The sequence below is a fragment of the Brassica napus genome, chromosome A5, assembly GCF_020379485.1.
Source record: "Brassica napus cultivar Da-Ae chromosome A5, Da-Ae, whole genome shotgun sequence".
NCBI lineage: Eukaryota > Viridiplantae > Streptophyta > Magnoliopsida > Brassicales > Brassicaceae > Brassica > Brassica napus.
Genome location: NC_063438.1, coordinates 25,993,720 through 26,013,863, shown reverse-complemented (window position 1 = coordinate 26,013,863; position 20,144 = coordinate 25,993,720). Strand labels below are relative to the sequence as shown.

Below are 20,144 nucleotides of genomic sequence, written 5' to 3'. Positions count from 1 at the left end.
TTAGAAAAACGCGGCGAGAACCAACAACAACTTTAGCCGAACCAGTTCGGTTTAATTTCGATTCTTCTAAATTGAACCGGTTTGATCAATGTTAAATTTGAAAGAAGTGCCAACGAAGGCCAGCACAAGCACCCATCCTAATTCCTCTGCATCGTCTCCATCGCTGGGTCATTCCATTATTGAGGAATCTGTTTCCTGTTTAGATTCCGAGGGACGCCCGCCTCTCTCCTTTTCTCGAACTTTTTTCTTCGCCGGAGCTCGTAGTGTGGTGTCCCACGGCGGAGAGAGATGGCTCCCAACGATCCTAAAAACGGCGGCGGGTTCTTCGCGTCTCTTGCTTCCTCGATCTCCAATTTGGGATCGGCCATGACCAAATCAGTTAACGGGTGAGGTTTTTGAGATCCGTTTTTGTTAAACCCGGATCCGCCACTCAGCTAGATTCGTAATGCTAATTTCAATTTTGGGTTTGAATCTGTATTTTTTTTTGGTTTTGGTGTCTCTCCTATGTTCAGATCTTCGTAGATTTTGTTGTAATTGAGTTTGGGTTTACGTAAAGTTTAGACCTTTGTGGATTAAGCTTAATGGGTTTTGTTGTGTTTTGGATTTGATTCTCAGTTTGGTTGGCTATGAGGGACTTGAAGTTATTAACCCTGAAGGAAGTACAGAAGATGCAGCTGAGGAAGCAAACAGAGGAAGGTGGAAGCAAGAGGTATGTATATATAGATATACTCTGTTTCACACTCCTTGTTGTCACCAACTGTTGATCTAATGATCTTTGAACACAATGCTCAGGATCGAGATGGTTATTGGAAGATGATGCAGAAGTACATAGGATCTGATGTCACATCAATGGTGACACTGCCTGTGATTATCTTTGAACCAATGACAATGCTCCAGAAAATGGCTGAGGTTTGAGCTCATTACAATACCTGAGTTTTGTTCTTATCTTGTAATCCGATGATGATTGATGATGATATGTGCTCTGTTTCTTGACAGTTGATGGAATACTCGCATCTATTAGACATGGCAGACCAAACGGAAGACCCTTATATGCGCATGGTGTATGCGTGTAAGCACATCTCTTCCTTACTTTGATTTCTGCTGCGATCAGTATCTATCCATTTTAGTTTCTGTGTCCTGTGTGGCTGAATCGTGAGAATTGACCTTTTAACAGCATCATGGGCAATATCTGTGTACTATGCTTTCCAACGTACCTGGAAACCGTTCAATCCAATCCTTGGAGAGACTTATGAGATGGCTAATTACAATGGTGTTAACTTCATCTCTGAACAGGTCAGAGCCATTTCTTTTTTAAAAACAATTGTGAACGACTCAGTGTTTAGCTGCCAACTTACACCAATGGCCTTGTTCTCAGGTCAGCCATCATCCGCCAATGAGCGCTGGTCATGCTGAAAATGAGCATTTCACTTATGACTGTACATCAAAACTGAAAACAAAGTTTCTAGGCAATTCCATTGACGTCTACCCAGTAGGAAGGTAAACCACAGCTGCTGAATTAACATTCTTTATTTGTTCATGATCTTGAACAAGTGCGATGGATCTGTGGTGCAGGACACGAGTGACACTTAAAAGAGATGGAGTGGTTCTTGACTTGGTACCTCCTCTAACCAAAGTTCACAACCTAATCTTTGGACGAACTTGGGTGGATTCTCCTGGGGAAATGATCATGACTAACCTGACCACAGGTGACAAAGTCGTGCTTTACTTCCAACCATGTGGCTGGTTCGGGTAAGTTCCCTTCACCGCAACCTCATCTTCCTGTTTTTTTTATTCCCATTTTAAGCTCAAAGGAATGTGCATGTACTGTCTGAACAGATCTGGTCGATATGAAGTGGACGGATATGTCTACAACGCCTCTGAGGAGCCCAAGATTCTCATGACCGGTAAATGGAACGAGTCCATGAGTTATCAGCAGTGTGACGGTGAAGGTGAACCTCTCCCTGGCACCGAACTGAAGGAGGTTAGGCAATTTTTCTCCAGCGTCATCAACACACTTCTCTTTCACTTTGATGACACTCTCAATGTTGTCTTTTGTTCATAGGTCTGGAAACTCGCTGATGTTCCAAAGGATGACAAGTACCAATACACACACTTTGCTCACAAGATCAACAGCTTTGACACTGCTCCGAAAAAGCTGTTGCCGTCTGATTCACGGTTACGCCCTGACAGATACGCGCTAGAGATGGGCGACATGTCCAAATCCGGTAATGAGAAGAGCAGGTATGGTCACAAAACACTTGTCTTTTTACGATCTGAAAGTGAAGTTGAGCTAATTCTCATTACACATCTTGTTTATATAGCTTGGAAGAGAGGCAGAGAGCTGAAAAGAGAACTCGCGAAGAGAAAGGTCAAAGCTTTACTCCCAAGTGGTTTGATATAACTGAAGAAGTCACTCCTACACCATGGGGGGATCTTGAAGTTTATCAATTCAACGGAAAGTACTCAGAACATAGGGAAGCTGCGGATAGCTCTGAAGATAACACCGACCCTAAGTCAATCCAGTTCAACCCATGGCAATTTCAAGATTTGTCTACTCAATGAATCGCTCCAAAAGATCAAATATTTTTGATTACAAATGTTGTAATTCTTATTCTCTCGTAGTTACAACAAACTATGCTAGCTCTTCTCAAAGTTTACAACTTCTATTGTTCTTTTATATTTCATTCAAATCTCTCTTTCATCCTCATTGCTATAGCTATCTTCTTCTTCTTCTGCCTGGGGAGTGATCACACTCTCACCAAACCATCTTGGAGGATCGAATCCAGATCCACCAAGAGGATTGCAGCGGCAGAGACGCCAAGTGGTGAGAACAGTGCCTTTGAGAACTCCATATTTTTTGTAAGCTTCCATAGAGTACTCGCTGCAAGTTGGAACGTAACGGCAGCTTCTAGGTAACACCGGCGATATCTCCCCTGTTTTAACCGAGAAACGCCATTAGCCACCTATGAAACACTCTTACAGAAGACAACAATTGCAAAATGGTAGGTTTTTGATTACTCTTGTAGAATCTCAGCATTGCTAAAGCTGCTTTGACTCCCACACTCTCCTGCTCTTCACCATCTGAACCCAACCAATTAGTCCAACACATAAAAAAAGAAAGGGAGAAACTTTATAATTGAGATAGGGAAGGAGAGAGACCTTGAGGAGAGTCAGGGTCTGGACTCGAAGGTGTCGATTTCGCAGATAAGCAACGGAGCTGGTGCTTGTTTGTCTGAGGAAAATGATGAAAGCTCAGGCGAGGCGTATTGAATTTCAAGTGAAGTTTAGGAGGTTTAGAGTTTTCAGAGATCAAGTGGGTTGCGGAAAGACGATGAACGGAGACGACGACTGCCATTAAATACAAAACTCAAACAAACAAGTTATTTTACTAAGAAACAGAACACACTTCCTTTGTCTCAATCTCTGTATGCTATAAAACGACGACGTTAGCCCATTACCACATGGGCCCTAGATAATGGGCTTATAAATAGTCAAATACAATTGGATCACGTTACAAATAGCCTTAAAACAAAAAAAATTATGAAAAATTATTTTTATTATTGTAAAATTAAATTATTACAACGAACAGTCAATATAGTGTGTCGGAATCCAGTTTGTGGTGAGAAGAATATGACACGTTGCAGAATTTGTCTGAATGAAATGCGTCTGACTAAACGGAGCACATCCACAAAACCAAGACTCATCTCTTCTCCTGAGCCAAAAGGAAAATGGCGAGCTCGCTTCTCACCTCGACGCCATTGTCCTCATCTTTCTTACCTGTTCCTCGGAGGCTGTCGGTTCAACATGGCCATTGTCAGAGCAAAAGAACACTCAGGTTCGGTCTGAAACAATCGTCTCTCTGTGTACGCGCCGCTAAACTCCCTCAAGGGGTATGTAAATTGTCTATTACACACTCTGAGACATAAAAATGTTTTTTTTTTTTGGTTTTAACGATTCCCTTACTTTTGTTTTCTTGGTTGGGAAGGTGATAGTGCCAAAAGTGGAACCCAAGTTTGTACCAGCGTTTCTGGGATTCACATTTACAGCTGAGATATGGAACTCTAGAGCTTGTATGATTGGTCTCATCGGTACCTTCATTGTTGAGCTGGTGAGTTCAACATAGTTATTTAAGTGATATGCATATAGACAAAAGAGATTAGCTTAACAGATGTTTTTTTTCCTCTCTCTTTTCTTTCAGATTTTGAACAAAGGAATACTTCAAATCATTGGTGTTGATGTTGGAAAAGGGCTTGATCTTCCTCTCTGATTTTGCCATTCTTCTTTGTTTAATCTGATCTGAGCAAAATGTTTTTACAAACCTCTTTTTCTTATTTCTTATGGAATTCAACAATCTAAGAGCTTGCTTACAAGTTATAAGTTTCAGCATTTGCATATAAACACATACTGAGAGAACTGTTCTGATTCTGATAAGAGATTATAAAAAGCCTTTAATAATCTTACAAAGAAGTATTTTCACCTGTTAATTGTTATGTATAATTCTGAGTTCTGTATCCACAAACCTAACTCACTTCTCCTTTTCTGAGGAATCCAAATTTAAAAAAAAAGACAGTGGAAATAACTGACCTAACCGTCATCATAATTTCACAAACAGATGTTCTTGATCAAGTTGGTTTTGAGCTGAGGCAGCTAAAACGCCTGAGAAGGGACGAGCAACAGAGTACTGTGAAGTTGAAAATCTGCTGCCTTACTCACCAAAAATTTGGGAATATATGATTTGGACCACTGCTAAGGTTTTGATTCAGATGAAACAGGGACGGAGTCAAAAGCTGTACGGAAACGCAGACCGGAACCGATGTGCTTTGATGTAGGGCAGAGCCAAGAAAGTACGTTCGGACCCAAAATCTAAAAGAAGAAACAAAGATTAAAACCTTTTAACTGATACTTAACCATCTAAAGGAAGATAAAAGAAATATTTTTTACCAAGGTCAGGTTTTCATATGCGCCTATGTCATATGGATGCTTATAGACTTGCCCACCTTTCTCTGCTAACCACATAGCTCTTACTCCTTCGTGGTACTGCTCAATTTACGCAACATGTATTAGCAGATGGAATTAAAAAAAAAAACTGGAGTTAAGAAGAGAAGTAAAAAAGAACAACCTCGATGGTTGTTTTGTTCTGTAAGCTGAGGTAAATGTGCCACACGAGAAGAACACCTAACGCGATGCTCAATGAGATAAGTACAAAAGATGAAACCACCTGAGAAACAAAAAAACCATAAACATTAGAAGGGAAAATGATAGTTGCTTGTAGTTTTCAAAACAAATCATCACTTACATATATAGTTCTTAGATAGCTTCCCATTTCTTCGTCTTCATCTTGAGAATCAACAGTAAGGCTTCCCACAAGCAAAACCTAAAGAATATAACATATAAAGCTCATATACTAAGAGGGGCACAGAGAGATATACATTGAAGTACCAGACGTTAGGAGATGTACCAGAGAGTATATGCATGCAGTCACCGCATAGACAACAAATACGAAGAAGACCTTGTAGTTAGTGTGTCCAACGCAGTTATTGATCCAAATACAATGGTGGTCCTTCAAATCACAATACAATTTATTTAACATAAATATCACTTAGATTTGGATGTTCACTTTGGCATGATGAGACATAAGAGAATACCATTCTAAGCACACATCTTTTGCAAACTCGGCAATGGTGAGCTCGCGGAGGTTTGAAATGTGAACACTTTTGGCAATATCTCAAATCCCCTCCCTGAAAATGACGTAACCAAAGCAAGCAGTGAGACAAACATTCACAAGTGAAGTTTACCAGACAGTGGTAAGAACAGAGTTTCAAGCCTCAAAAACATAGCTCAAATATGATTGAGGAATCTTAAAGCCTCAACCTTTAAGGTCATAATCAGAAAGTTAGCTACAAATCTGATTAGCTTCAAAAGTTCGCCTCACACAAGACATGGAAACAATACTAATGGAGCAAACAATCAACAAGAGATGACTACATGTAATGATCCTAAGTTAGGAACAAATCTGGTAGCTTGAAAGGTTCTCTTCCAAGCCAGTAACTTTAATGGATATGAAGGATCATAACTCTGAGAGAGAGAAAGACAATAAAGAGTTGACCTTTCGCTTAATCTCGTGAACAGGACTCTGCTGATCTTCAACATCCGGCATGTAACTGATTGGAACCCGACCCGGATCCCTGAAAACCGCGATGGAGTAGCTGTACACACACATCAGAGCCAAGGCCGTGAACGCGGCGGCGTTAGCGATTCCGGGAGATGAAGTGAGGCTGAACCACCGATCGATGAAAGTGAAAACCGTCGAGAAATAGATGAAACCGATCACCAATATCACCACCGCGACGGGGAGAGAGAACCCGACTCCTTTCCGTTTCATCTTGTTTTTTTTCCTCCTCCTCCGGCTAACAAACGTGGAGGGTGAAGACGGAGATCCGGCGTTCGGAACAACGGTGTCTCTCCGGCGAATGGATTTTTTTAATTATTTTCTTTCTCTCGATTATTGTTGTTGGAGTATGTCTGAAGCTGTTGATGATTTTGGAGATGTGTCATGTCTTAAACTTGAAGCTCCTCCCACTAACTGAAATGACCCTTTTATTCTTACACTATCTCAAATTTCACCCTCTTGTTTTTATTTAAATCTCAAAGGTCCCTATTAACATTCTTAATTATGGGGATGTCTATGTTTCAAATATGAATTTGACCGGTAAATATTCAAAATGAGGCTTCCAATAATTATTTTTTAAAATTGTATTTTCTAAACTTTCTATCCTTTAATAATAGTAGATCATCCTTCGTATGTAATATTGTAAAAATGTTCTACTTCATTTTATTTTATATAATAATAAACTAAAATGTACAATGGCTAAAACAATATAAAAATAACTTGGGTTTTTTTTTTGTTTTGTCTTGTTGAAATTTATTTTGTAATATATTTATATATAAGCTTATGTAGCTTAGATAAAACTATATATAAATTTGTTATAAGATATTGTTATTTTTGTAGACTCAACAATAAGTGAAATTTCACATAAAATTTTGTCTAATTATATTTATTATATAAAGTTTCTATTATTAATTGTTTATTGTAATATATTTTAAGTGGTATGTTTAGATAATTTATGATCAATCACAATTAAACCTTTAAATATTTTCATAAATTTTTGAATTTTAAAATTTCTGGATATTTTTAACATTGATTTATTTGCGTCAAATTAAGTTAGAAGTTTCAAAATTGTATTTGGATATTTTTTCCTTATATATGTGTAACTTTGAGAAGAAAAAATTATGGTCTATGTAAAAAAAATTATGGTCTGGATATTTTTGCTTAGATGGATAGATTAAAAATTTAGAATTTCATAAAAGAGATATTTTATAGTTTTTGAAGAGCCTTGGGGGGCGTATGGGATTAACATTCCAAAATCTTGAACACCTAAAATTTATATGTTTTATCCGCATGATAAAATAATAAGATGGAGAGAATACACACATCTGTATTTTTAGAGGAAATCCCTAGACTATAACTATAACCAATATGTATTTTTAGGTGAAATCGGTGAACCAAAGAAATACAAGTCTATATTTTATGTATCAATGCATGTTTTTCTTTTTGCTGAAATGTATTAATGTCATGTTCAACATATAATAATCATAACATAAATTTTGATTGTCTACTGTGTTTTAGTCATCAACCAAAAAGTTTATTTAGAAATTATAGGTGCGTAATCAATTAAAATAAATAATAAAATATGATAAATATGCCCAAAATTTATACATAAGAAAATCAGTCCATCATAATATATAACAGGTGTAACCGGATTTGAACTATACAACGTTTAATATTTTTGATATAATGTTACTTCCACATTGCATTTATTTAATAAGAAATACAACAGCCCCATTTATTAGGCTCGCATAGATCATGAATGCTGCAATGAAAATCATGAGATGGTTCAAGTTCCTATCTCTCATACAATAGAGCATCACAGTCACCATTCATACAAGAGCTTTGTTTTGATATATGAATCAAGACGAGGTTTATGCTCTTCTATCGTCTTTCTCGTGATCGAAATCATTTTCAACATTCTGTTACGAACTCTTCCCCACGAGAACTCAAGAGCAAATCATTCTCATCGATCTCTTCTTCTTTGAGAAACTCGCCCTTGATATCTGCCATATACCTATCTGCAATGGCATTATTTGCTCTCCAAGCATACCTTATGCGACGAGCTCTCCACGGATCCATGACGACGAAGTTGACGAAGATCTTGATTCTTCGTGAACGAGCTCAGAAGAGTGAGAGAGAGATGAGAGCGAAAAGTGTTTTTTTTACATTGCATTATTATATATGAATTAATATAAATCCAATGCAAAATCTTTAATTTATCCACACAAACTCTTTAATATTATTCACACGTTAGCAAAGATGTTAAAAAAGTAGCATCTTCGCTAATGTGTGATCTGACTACCGAGATTTAATCATTTAACACATGACTAGTGTGATGGTAATGGTATGAATTTGTTTTATGGTTGGGATGAAATAAGCATTGGTTAAAGTAACAAGCCTACAAAAGCCCAATATCGTTGTATTTGGGCTCAAGCTTTAAAGCCCCGTAACGTTAAAGGCGTCATTGTCTTTACTTTTATACCGGCCTTCTCTTCAAAGATCGACGAGGTTTAAGATGATACTTCAGAATGTTGTAGCAGCTTCGCGAATAGTCTCTGGTCGTTTATAAAAACAAAACCACCGATAAGCCGTCTCTTCCTCTTCATTATTACAAACGAAAAGACACAAAACCTTCGCTCTTTGTAGTTTCCCTCTCTCAATCTTCTGTTCCAAGTTACTTTTTTTTGCGGTTCTTCAATGGCGAAAGACGGACCCAATTGGGATGGATTGCTTAAATGGAGTCTCTCTCACGCCGACGGTACTCAACCAACTCGCCAGTTGAGGTACGAAGCTCACTTTCTAGTTTCTTAGGTTCTGTCTCGTCGTTTGTCCGAGACTAGATTAGGATGCTTGTTTGGTGGGTTGTTATAGATTTGGTTTTCACTTGAGAAAGATCATTCCTTTGAGTGATTCTAAAGATGGGCCTGTGTAAAGTAAGGTTTTTTAATCAGCATCGGTTAGATGCAGTTTTGTGATTTGTCTCTTTTCTAGTTCGATATTGGGTTTGGTGTTTGTAGTGTATTGTTTTGTTGATTGAGTTGTTTTTGGTGAGACAGCGAGGAGGATAGGAAGTGGTTTATGGAGGCTATGCAATCGCAGACCTTAGATGTAGTCAAACGCATGAAGGAGATTACATTAGTTATGCAAACACCTGAGCAGGTTTTGGTGGAACATGGAGTAACACCTGATGATATTGAAGGTTCTTTATTCAACCATAACATATAGTTTCTTCTTGACTTATCTTGTGCTAGTGTTGATTTGTTTTTAATGTTGTTGTAGATTTGCTGGATGAGTTGCAGGAGCACGTTGAATCGATCGATATGGCTAATGGTAAACTAACGATCTCTTCTTACTTTGGAACTTTGGTTAGCTTGTTTTGAATATTGGTTTACTTACTGTTGTGTAGATCTTCATTCAATTGGAGGCTTGGTTCCTCTTCTCGGGTTTCTTAAGAACTCTCATGCTAATATCCGAGCCAAAGCTGCTGATGTCGTGAGCACGATAGTTCAGAACAATCCTCGAAGTCAGGAGTTGGTTATGGAAGCCAACGGCTTGGAGTCATTGCTATCAAACTTCACTTCGGACGCAGATGTTCATGCTCGAACTCAAGCTCTCAGTGCGATATCATGTAAGCCTGGCCTAAGTAAAGATTGAGATTGTCATGTTTTGGTTGTGAACATCTCTGCTAAAGACTAACTGTATCTTATCTCATGCAGCTTTGATTCGCCATAACAAACCTGGAGTCACTGCTTTCAAGCTTGCCAATGGCTATGCTGGGCTAAGAGATGCTATGGCATCTGATAGTGTGAGATTTCAAAGGTAATCTAAATGCTCTTAGTCCTTACGGTTCTACAAGTACTTCAAACCTCGGTGGATTCTTGAATTGTTTCTGTTTCAATATCTCAGGAAAGCCTTAAACTTGTTGCAATATCTTCTCCAAGAGGATGATTCAGACCGCAGCATCGCCACCGGACTCGGCTTCCCCCGAGTGATGATGCATCTCGCGTCTAGCGAAGACGCTGAGACAAGAGAAGCTGCTCTCCGCGGATTGCTCGAGCTTACAAGAGAGAAAAACGACCGGAGTGGAAGCAGCAGCATAGAGAAAGGCGACGAGAAGCTGAAGCAGTTGCTAGAAGAGAGGATCGAAGGGATCAGCTTGATGTCGCAAGAGGATCTCGGAACGGTGAAAGAAGAGAGACAGCTCGTGGATTCGCTGTGGAGGGTTTGCTACAACGAGCCTTCTTCTCTGAGAGAGAAGGGGCTTCTTGTGCTTCCAGGTGAAGACGAGTTGCCTCCTGATGTGGCGAGCAAGCTCTTCGAGCCTCCTCTCAGAGCTGCTGCGGCGAGTCGTGATGCCACTGAGAAGAAGGAAGAGCCTATCAAACTACTTGGACCGGCACCATAAGAGTGCTATAATACTTTATGTTTTTGTTTGTTCTTGTAACGTTTCAAAGTTTTGAGAAAAGATTTATAGACTTCAATGTGAAAGGATCAATGTTTACGTGATATAATCACTTTCTATTTTTTGATTATTAATCAAACTAAAAGTGACAAGACATATTTCAGGCGGACATTGTGCATATATCTGAAGCAACTCTAACCAAACGGTTGATGGAGTGTGAGTCTAGCTAGAAGTTTAAATGTGAATATATCTGAAGCAATTCTAACCAAACGGTTGATGAAGTATGAGTCTAGAAATTTAAATGCGAGTTTAGTTTGTTGAAATTGTTCTCTTACTGTGTTCATATTATCTGATAGATCATTGTCTTGGAGGTTTTATGGAATGTTTTGGAGTATTTTTTTTGTTTCTTTCTAATTCTCTTTAGGGTGTTCTTGTTTGTATCCTCGAATATGGAACATGAAATGAAAAAAAAGAGGCAGCACTTTGTCCTTGTCTCAGTCAAAGAGGTTCTTGTTATGAGCATCTCCATTCCTCATCTCTAATCTCTTTCAATTCTCGTTACAAGTGTTTTTTTTTTAATTGAAAAAGAGCATTTGTTTGTTTATTTCTAATTAATTTAAGAATAATCAATATGATAAGGGCAAAGCTGATTTGACAAGTGGAGAGGAAGAGAGAAAACGAGTAAGGATCACGGCGACCTAACTTCGGCCCGGTTAATCCGGCGCCGGAGGAACCCTCCTTCCCTCTAATCTCCTTTTATTTTGCTCTCTACACCTTCGTCATGTCCGTCTGCCGAGATGCTCGTGTATTCTGGGTTTAAGGAAACTCATCTGAAGCCTAGATTCAAGGAGGACGGTGGCGAATCCCGACAAGATCTGGAGTGACGGCGAGGCTTACGTGGCGGCGGTGGTGTGGAGAGTCTCGGCTTTTAGGGTAGCGGAGAAACCGGATCTGTTTTTCCCTTTTTAGATCCCTGGTGTTTCCGATTTGGCGACGGCGCGTGAGCTTGTAAGACACCTCCTTTCACATGGATCTTGGCCCTTACGAGGCGGTGAGATGTGAGGAGGAGCTATGTGAAGTAGTGTCTTTGTAAAGAGGTTAAAAAAAAAAAAACGCTCTCTAGAAAAGGCGACGGGTTGAAATTTCCGGGAGACGGAGGCTCATTTAGCTCCGTCGACGCCGGCCCTTGTTTCCGGGAGGAGGAGGCTTCCTCAGCTCCTTTTTCGCCAGCTATTGTTTCCGGGGCGCCAAAGCTTATATAGTTTGACGTCGCCGGCTCTCGGTGTTGAAGTTCCGTCGTGGGTTCGGGTTTGGGGACTGATTTGGATCCGGTTTTCTACGGTTGCGGTCTGGTACCGATGGTAGATCGGGGTGGTCCGTGGTGTTTGGTTTCCGTGATTGCGGTTAAAGCTCAGATCGTTAAGGTCTCGATTTGTTCGAGGCAGCTCTCCGTGGCGAGAAGAAAGCGCAGTGGTTCCAGGGGAGGCTCGGTACTTTACGAGCTCCGGCGAGTCGAGAGAGATGCTCCGACGAAGGTGCGATGCGGCGGTGGTCAGGCCGAGGCGAAGGTGTCACGTGCAGCTTCAATTGGTGGTCTTGATGAGATTTCGGTATGTCCGATGGAAGCTCTCGGTGGAGGACCGCCTTTGTTGTTGTGACCGTGCGCTCGTCTCCGGTGACACTCATTTCAGATTCCGGCGACGCCGTTTGCATGGAGGTGGAAGGGCAAATGACCGACTGTGTCTAGGGTTTCCGCGGGATGATGGGCTTGGACTGGGCTCAAGCCCATCTTGCTTTGTATGTTTTTGTGGTTTTCGGATTGGGCCTTAGGCCTTTGTGTCGGTTGGCCGTGGGCCTTTGTAAGGTTAATGGGCTTTGTCTCTTTATTTATCTAAAATCAATTTGAGTAAAAAAAAAAAGGGCAAAGCTGATTTGACATCTTGTAGGAATTAAGCACTGTAAACACTCTCCGGTTTATCTTATTCTGAATTGATTGAAAAAGCCGGTTTGGTTGAATTAGTTGGTCGGTATAAATTACTAGAATAAACCGGCCGAGTGAGAGAGAATAGGTTACTAGATATGGTAAAAAAGAAGAGACGAGTAACGGTAGAGAAAGAGCAGGGCATGATTAACCTCTGTTGGTTAGCCGTGGTTCTTAACTCATGATTTGATATTTTTTTGTTTTTTGTTTTTTTACATTTTCGATTAAGAGACGGCTCTTATATCTCTCTTATTTAAAAAATGGTTCTTAACTTTTCTTAATTAAAACCTAAGAAAAGCTAATAACCGTTTCTTATTGAAGTCAAGAACCCCAGTTATAAGAAATGGTCTTATTGGAAAAAAAAATCCTTTTTTTTTTGTCTTTTACTTATTGCAGGATGAGACATTGAGACGAGCACTTTGTACCTATAACGCCGCCGGAAGAAAATAGCTAAATGCATCCCTTCCTTTTCCTCCTTTAGACTCGAATTGATGTCAGCTTTATAACATGTTCAAGGGATTTGTGGTTGGAGTCCTGTATGTAGTTGTGTATATGCTTTGTAATTGGTTACATTGATCATGAGTTCCATACTCCTATTTATGTAGTTTTATCAACTGGTAAAATGGATTTAGGCAGTATCATTAGGTGAGCTAGAAGGCTGGACGAGTTTTTGAACCTGGTAACTTTTCAAAACTCAATCTCTAGGAAACCTCATGCCACTTTTGATTGGGTGGTTTGGTTTCGGCTTCGAGCTGCAGGGGAAGCAGTTGGAGAGAACAATATGTTTGCGAAGAGGTATTATGATTGCGTACTACTCTATTGCATGTATGGCCTCCTTGATGTGTGATTTTCTTCGTGCCCTAGAGATAGTCTATGCATATGGAGACTGATGTGTAGACTCCAAAAGTGGATTTGGTAGAATTCATTTACTTGTGGATGTTAGCTTTGTCTTTGGTCCACCGTTTTTTTCATATATTTACGAGTTGGCTTTCCTTTTCATAGGGCTGAGTTTACCAAAGGAAGTTGTTACACCTGCGATTGGTGTTGGCTGGGAGATGGCAGTCGATGGAGTTTTTCACTATATCTCTGCCTTCTTCCTTGCGTTTCTATTTTTAGGATGTTCATAATCTTTTAACTTGTCTAGACATTAATAGAGAGTTTATGATGCTGGGTGGAGTTGAGTTTAATGGGGTTTGTTTTCTTGTATTGGAAGGAATCAGAACATGATGAAAATAACCTCTGAATTAAATTGATTTGGATTATTAGTACATATTTCTCTGGAACCAAAAAATTGATTTGGATACCAAACCCAAGTAAACCAGTTCCGTTTTTTTTTGTCTTTGGAAAGACTTTTTCCCCTTTCATATCAGATGGAAATATAAAATCGAAACATAAATAAAAGACCAGGCCGGTTAATTCAAATCAGATTGATTCACTTAACCGTAATTAACAAACCTATATATAATGATTTCTTAGCTACTCTAAGGCTTCTCTCTCACAAACTCAAAGCTCATGCCTCCTCTATTTTAAGATTTATTTTAGTTTGTATTTGATTCATTCATTACTCTTGAAGTCTTCTTTACATAGTCATTTGTAATGTAGATCATTAAATTTCACAAATCAGCAAACAACAATGTAATATGCTCTCTTCTGAAACAATTTGTTATACATTAATTATGCATTATTCTTTTTTGATCAAACAATAAAATTGTTCTTTAATTGTGCATTATTCTTTTTGATCAAACAATAAAACAACACTTAGCTGCTAGGCTGCGACTTGGTTACGGGTGCTGGTGCAGCAGTGTCGACGTTTAGACTGCCAACGTCTTCGGATAAAACAGCGATCGTCGCTTGATGTACATGTTTTATATTGTCTGATATATACTTTGAAAAAAACTATTTGAATGATCATATCGGCAAAATTGAAAGTAATGTAATTCATTTTTGACATATGTCACAGTTTTAATTATTTTATTGATACATGTCGTAATATGTTAATTAACAAATTTGACGAACGAAGCTTTATATAATAAGATATCAAATGTTATTAAATATAAAGATAACTTTATTGTGAATATTAATCAAATAATGTAATAGTTAATGAGACCATATATTTACATATGATTTCTTAAAAAAATAATATTATTTTATTATTTTATTGATTTGTGTTATATTTTGAATCGTTCCAACTTAAAAGGAAAAAGAATTATTAATTTATATTGTTTATTAATTTATCGAGTATTAATTTATAGAATTTTTAATGTATATGATTAATCACTCACTAAATGCAAAGCTGATTCATACTTGACATCTTATAGTAATCAAACATTGTAAACACTCTCCGGTTCATCTTATTCCGAATCGATTGAAAAAGCCGGTTTGGTTTGGTTGAACTATTATTCGTAGAATAAACCGGCCGAGTGAGAGAGAATAGGTTACTAGTTACTACTAGTTATGGTAAAAAAGAAGAGACGAGTAACGGTAGAGAAAAAAAAAAACCTTTTTTTAATTCGTCTTGGTGTCGATCCAAAGTCTCTCCTCTTTCTCTCTCTCTCGTTCAACGGGCAAAGTTTTTTTTCGAATAAAGTTTCGTCTTTTAACGTTCTTGTTCTCCTTCTTCTGCTCCTGGCGAATTGGTCCACCAATCTAATTCTCGATGAGCTGCAATTTCAATCCATCGTCTTCTTCCTCCCGAGATGAGGTTTGTTCTCGAATCTGACTCTTGTGATCAATTGAGTTGTTTTAGGTCTGGGAATCGATACAGATTCATGTGATTAGAATTGCTTATAAACCCTAAATTTTTCGATTTTTGTGGTGAGATCTGGGCGTTTTCTTAATGGAATTGAGATATGGATCTTTACAGGAAGTGAAGAAGATGGAGGAGGAGGATGAGTGTGTAGAGAATAAGCAATCAACAGCTGCTTCTTGCTCCTCTGTATCTGAAGGCAGTGGTGGTGGTGGTGGTAGTAGTTTCCTCAAGTCATCTCCTGCTGTTGCAAGTCCTCCCACTGTCTCTCCAACTCATAGGTGAGTTTAATTTTCATTCTTCTTCTTATTTATTGAATAAAGTTTACAAATTTAAATTCATATCATGGGAGATTTGATATTTAGGAGGACGAGTGGACCTATAAGGCGAGCCAAGGGCGGTTGGACTACTGAAGAGGTTAGTTAGTGTTTGCTTTGTCTATGGTAAAACTTGTACTAGTTCGGTAAGTTTTAGATGTTTGTTTTTTACTTGTTTGCAGGATGAGACATTGAGACAAGCAGTTTGTACTTATAATGCCAAGAGCTGGAAGAAAATAGGTAAACGTTATCACTTCCTTTTCCCCTTTAGATTCTAATTGATGTCACAGCTTTGTGGTTGGAGTCTTGTATGCAATTGTGTATACGCTTCTGAATTGTTTTACAGTGACTATGAGTTTTATCAACTGTTCTTGTTGTTTGAATTTTAGTGTGTATTTTGTTTTGTTTTTTTTGTTCAGCGGAGTTTTTCCCTGATAGAACCGAAGTTCAATGCCTGCACCGATGGCAGAAAGTTTTGAATCCTGACCTTATTAAAGGACCATGGACGCAAGAGGTTCCATTCTATTCCTTTGTTTCTTTTCGTTTTTGTTTGCTTTTCATTGTTTGTATGAGAGCTTTAAAGGTTGTTTTATTTTTGCAGGAGGATGAGAAGATCGTTGAACTTGTTAAAAAATACGGTCCTGCGAAATGGTCTACTATCGCTAAGTCTTTAGAAGGTCGAATTGGGAAGCAATGTCGAGAAAGGTAAATACATATGAGAGCAGAACGCATTTTTTTTCTTTATAGTTGTTTTTTAGAAGCTTCAATGTGTGTTTGATATGTGTATGCAGGTGGCACAACCATTTGAACCCTGGTATCAACAAGGAGGCTTGGACCCCAGAGGAAGAGGTAGCTCTCATGAATGCTCATCGAGTCCATGGAAACAAATGGGCTGAAATCGCTAAGGTCTTACCCGGCAGGTATATATACTCTTCCTTGGTGTATGCTTCAATGGAGTTAGGACTCTTAGCTTCTTGGTTTAATGAAAAGGGTTTACTTGATGCAGAACCGACAATTCGATAAAGAATCATTGGAACAGTTCATTGAAGAAGAAGTCAGAGTTCTACCAAGCTAATGGCGCCTTACCACCTTCAGCAGCAAAGAACGGTGTTCTTGATAGTGCTACTAAACGTCCATTGTTTTATCAGAGAAGGGATTCTGCTATACAGATAAACAAACCAGATGAAGACGGAAAAGACCAGCTAAAATCTTCTGTTCCGCTAGAAGAAGTAGTAGCTGCTTCACCACTGACCAGTGATCAGTTACCTAGGCCTGAGCCATCGCCGGAGAATGGTTACCATCTTTACTACAAGAACCCTCAAACAGAGTATAACATGGCGTCTGAAGCGGATAAGCAGCGTATGTACGGGTACGAATGCGGTTGCAGTCCAAGCGCATCGCCTGTTATCTTCTTCACTCCACCGCCTCCTAGTAGAAAAGAGTACTTTAACGGTTTGCGTCCAACAAGTCCTGAATCTTACCTGAGAGAAGCTGCTAGAACTTTCCCAAACACACCTTCCATTTTCAGGAAAAGACGACGCAGGACTGTTGTTGTTTCTGATAGCGACAACAAGGCCGCGAAAACAGATGAAGAAGGTACTAAAGAGGCTGTTGTTGTTGTTGATCAGAAGGTGAATGAGATCTCAGAGAGCCCTGATATTGAAGAGAAGGAGAGCAATGATGGATCAAACGCTTACAACTTGTCTCCTCCGTACCGGATAAGATCCAAAAGAACAGCTGTTTTCAAGTCAAGACAGCTTGAGTTCATCTCTCCAGAGGAAGCAAAAGCAGATGATGATGATGAAACCAAATCATCTGAGAAAGATAAGGTGCTTGATGGGGGAGACTCTCAACTCCCAGTCTAAAGAAAAGAAAGACTTAATTTTCTCCATTACACGCTGAATTTTTGTTATTGGTTTTTCTTGATAATATCTTTTGTTTTATTTTTTTGGGTAACTTTAAAACTGTATTATACCAAAGAATAATTCACAACACCTCATTACTTAGGTTCGGGTTAATAATACCCAAAATATAATGTCATATTTAAATTTGATGAAATTGAATATTTAATTTTCTATGAAATATAGCATAAATTATATGCATTTTTAAAGGCTTTCTATTGAATATTTTTGTTTTGTTTTTTAGAACAAAAAAATTGTGAATTTAATTTTCTATGAAATATACTACTTTCTCTGCATTTCGGTTTAAATGTTGTTGTACAATAAAATTTTCGTTTCAAAATAAATAATATTTTATAATTTTAATGTAAAAATTTTGACAAGAACCCCTCTTGATATTCTTCGGACTGCGGAGATAGAAGGTGTCTTGTGGGCTGAAGCACAGACGGAGACATCTGTAATTCGGGGACCCCTAGATATTATAGAAGGAGCCCTTCCACATGGCGCAAGTGTTATATAGATGGAGCATGGAAGAAAGATGATCCTTATACGATACAAGGATGGGTCTATAGGAATAATGGATCCGCAGATACTATGATGGGTGCTATGTCTATTCGCAGGAGTTTATCACTTTTACATGCTGAATGTGAAGCTTTGATATGGGTGATGGAGTGCATGAAGACTCTACAGGTATCAGAAGTGGTGTTTGCAACTGACTGCTCTCAATTGGTAAAGATAGTGTCTACACCGACAGAATGGCCAGCATTCACTACACATATAGAAGAGTTTCTGCGATGTAAGGAATTCTTTCTCAACTTTTCAATCCAACATATTCCAAGGGCGCAAAATACACTGGCGGACAGGCTGCCACGAGGTGCTAGGACTTCGCCATCTGCTATGGTTTATGTTGATTCCGTTCCCCCCGAAGTAGCTCTCGGATCAGGGATCCTTCTAGTTTCTTAGTCTTTTGTTGTAAAAAAAAATGTAAAAATTTTGACTTTATATTCCAATCTATTTTTCTAGATAATGGTGTTTTATTTAGAAAATATACAAAATTAAATATTTTCTTAATTTACGTATGCAAATATAAAATAACAATTAAAATAAAATAGAGATAATTTATATTATATGAATCTTCATAAAACCATTAAACATAAGAAAACTATGAATTTTTATAAAACAGGTAAAATTATGAATTATAAAACTATTTATGTAACAATTTTCATAAACAATAGTATCATAATAAATTATTATTAATCATGTAAAACATCATATAAATCTTTTTAGTTGTTACATTATCGAAAAAGGAAAAGAGAATAAAAGCGGAAAAAACAAACAAATATGAAAAGGAAATAGGGAAAGCAAATATAAAAAAGGAAAGAGAGGGAAACAGAGTGGCTATATATACATAGCTACAGAACTCAAACCAACAAAGAAAAAAAAACCCTAACGACTCAGAGAGAGAGATGGAAGGTCAAGGAGTTTACGTTCCCGCTTTCAGAAGGAAGGAGAACACGATCGACGTGGAGCGATAATCATGGGACGAGCTCAAGAGAAGAATCAACGGCTTGGTGAACAAGGTAAGCGTTCACAATCTGCGTCATGTAGTTTTAGAACTCTTTGAAGAAGACCTAATTAGAGGAAGAACGGACGGTTATACAAGATCATACAGAAACTGATCTTGTCAGTCTGAGGAGGACAATTTACCAAACGATCATGTCGACTCTTAATTTCGAGGAAGCAGGGCATAAACTGCTCCAAATCCGACTCGAACCGGGTCAAGAGATGGAGATATGCGTTATGATCCTCGAATGTTGCGCTGAGGAGAAGACTTATCGTCCCTTCTATGGTCACTTAGCAAAAAGGTTCTGCTTAAGAAGCAAAACGTACAGAGAATGTTTCGAGAATCTGTTTGTGCAGCAGTACGCGACGGTTCATCGTCTGGAGACGAATAAACTGAAGAATGTAGCCATGTTCTTTGCTCACGTGCTAGCCACGGATGCTCTTCCGTGGTGTGTACTTGCTAATGTGAGTCTGACAGAGGAAGACACAACATATTCTTCCCGTATCTTTCTCAAGATACTTTTCCAAGAACTCTGTGAGCAGATTGGATTGAGAGCGTTGAGTGAGAAGCTTCAGGATCCGACCATGGAGGAGACTTTCGAGTCAATCTTCCCAAAGGACCATCCTAAGAACATGAGGTTCTCCATCGACTTCTTCACCTCCATTGGACTTGGGGACATCACTGAAAAACTCAGGCAGCTCCTGATAAAGCGTCAGAGGATTAATAGATGAGACGGAGAAGACTAAAAGAAGAGGAGGTTAATTAGTGTAAAAGCTCTTTTACTAATTTTTATTGTCTCTTTATTTGATTTGAAGGGTCTAAAAAGAAAATCAAATAAAGGTTTTTCATATCGATTGCCTCGTTTTTTTACTTTGATGAGCTAACAAAAATTCAAATATGTTTTAAAGCTATGATTTTAGTATTTGGACACAATATCTTTTTAGTTCAATCCTTTTTGTATCTACTGATGCTTTGTTGAGCCTAATTTATGTTCAAGCTCAAATTAGAGTAAGAACAAACATAAAATTGCCACCAGGATGATAGAAAGCTTAACTAACACCTCTGTC

At 38.5% G+C, this 20,144-nt stretch overlaps 7 protein-coding genes across 7 annotated transcripts; 5 read left to right on the top strand and 2 right to left on the bottom strand.

The window, feature by feature from the left end:
* Window positions 1–111: 111 nt before the first annotated feature.
* Window positions 112–2,707, top strand: LOC106452729 (oxysterol-binding protein-related protein 3B). Its single transcript, XM_013894899.3, has 10 exons — window positions 112–386; window positions 616–709; window positions 793–909; window positions 997–1,069; window positions 1,175–1,293; window positions 1,376–1,497; window positions 1,573–1,749; window positions 1,837–1,981; window positions 2,063–2,241; window positions 2,322–2,707. Exons 1-10 carry the CDS (start codon window positions 289–291, stop codon window positions 2,560–2,562), a joined length of 1,365 nt encoding a protein of 454 aa, XP_013750353.2. The 5' UTR covers window positions 112–288; the 3' UTR covers window positions 2,563–2,707.
* LOC111215790 (UPF0161 protein At3g09310) lies at window positions 2,547–3,415 on the bottom strand. The gene is made up of 3 exons (XM_022719874.2): window positions 3,160–3,415; window positions 3,019–3,081; window positions 2,547–2,933 (listed from the first exon to the last, which is right to left on the bottom strand). Exons 1-3 carry the CDS (start codon window positions 3,353–3,355, stop codon window positions 2,686–2,688), a joined length of 507 nt encoding a protein of 168 aa, XP_022575595.1. The 5' UTR covers window positions 3,356–3,415; the 3' UTR covers window positions 2,547–2,685.
* A 177-nt stretch (window positions 3,416–3,592) lies between these two features.
* LOC111215789 (light-harvesting complex-like protein OHP1, chloroplastic) lies at window positions 3,593–4,386 on the top strand. Its single transcript, XM_022719873.2, has 3 exons — window positions 3,593–3,890; window positions 3,986–4,108; window positions 4,199–4,386. Exons 1-3 carry the CDS (start codon window positions 3,729–3,731, stop codon window positions 4,265–4,267), a joined length of 354 nt encoding a protein of 117 aa, XP_022575594.1. The 5' UTR covers window positions 3,593–3,728; the 3' UTR covers window positions 4,268–4,386.
* Window positions 4,387–4,405: 19 nt separating this feature from the next.
* LOC111215788 (probable protein S-acyltransferase 16) lies at window positions 4,406–6,561 on the bottom strand. Its single transcript, XM_022719872.2, has 7 exons — window positions 6,107–6,561; window positions 5,646–5,738; window positions 5,459–5,560; window positions 5,297–5,374; window positions 5,120–5,218; window positions 4,942–5,037; window positions 4,406–4,863 (listed from the first exon to the last, which is right to left on the bottom strand). The coding sequence occupies exons 1-7, from the start codon at window positions 6,380–6,382 to the stop codon at window positions 4,747–4,749; spliced, it is 861 nt and encodes a 286-aa protein (XP_022575593.1). The 5' UTR covers window positions 6,383–6,561; the 3' UTR covers window positions 4,406–4,746.
* A 2,114-nt stretch (window positions 6,562–8,675) lies between these two features.
* LOC111215787 (hsp70 nucleotide exchange factor fes1) lies at window positions 8,676–10,701 on the top strand. Its single transcript, XM_022719871.2, has 6 exons — window positions 8,676–8,952; window positions 9,226–9,368; window positions 9,449–9,499; window positions 9,576–9,797; window positions 9,886–9,988; window positions 10,076–10,701. The coding sequence occupies exons 1-6, from the start codon at window positions 8,867–8,869 to the stop codon at window positions 10,572–10,574; spliced, it is 1,104 nt and encodes a 367-aa protein (XP_022575592.2). The 5' UTR covers window positions 8,676–8,866; the 3' UTR covers window positions 10,575–10,701.
* Window positions 10,702–15,038: 4,337 nt separating this feature from the next.
* LOC106452734 (transcription factor MYB3R-3) lies at window positions 15,039–17,621 on the top strand. The gene is made up of 8 exons (XM_013894904.3): window positions 15,039–15,253; window positions 15,416–15,579; window positions 15,664–15,715; window positions 15,798–15,855; window positions 16,035–16,129; window positions 16,217–16,320; window positions 16,407–16,535; window positions 16,622–17,621. The coding sequence occupies exons 1-8, from the start codon at window positions 15,209–15,211 to the stop codon at window positions 17,478–17,480; spliced, it is 1,506 nt and encodes a 501-aa protein (XP_013750358.3). The 5' UTR covers window positions 15,039–15,208; the 3' UTR covers window positions 17,481–17,621.
* A 945-nt stretch (window positions 17,622–18,566) lies between these two features.
* Window positions 18,567–19,910, top strand: LOC111216096 (pre-mRNA-splicing factor CWC22 homolog). The gene has a single exon (XM_048780032.1). It carries the CDS (start codon window positions 19,230–19,232, stop codon window positions 19,806–19,808), a length of 579 nt encoding a protein of 192 aa, XP_048635989.1. The 5' UTR covers window positions 18,567–19,229; the 3' UTR covers window positions 19,809–19,910.
* Window positions 19,911–20,144: the final 234 nt, after the last annotated feature.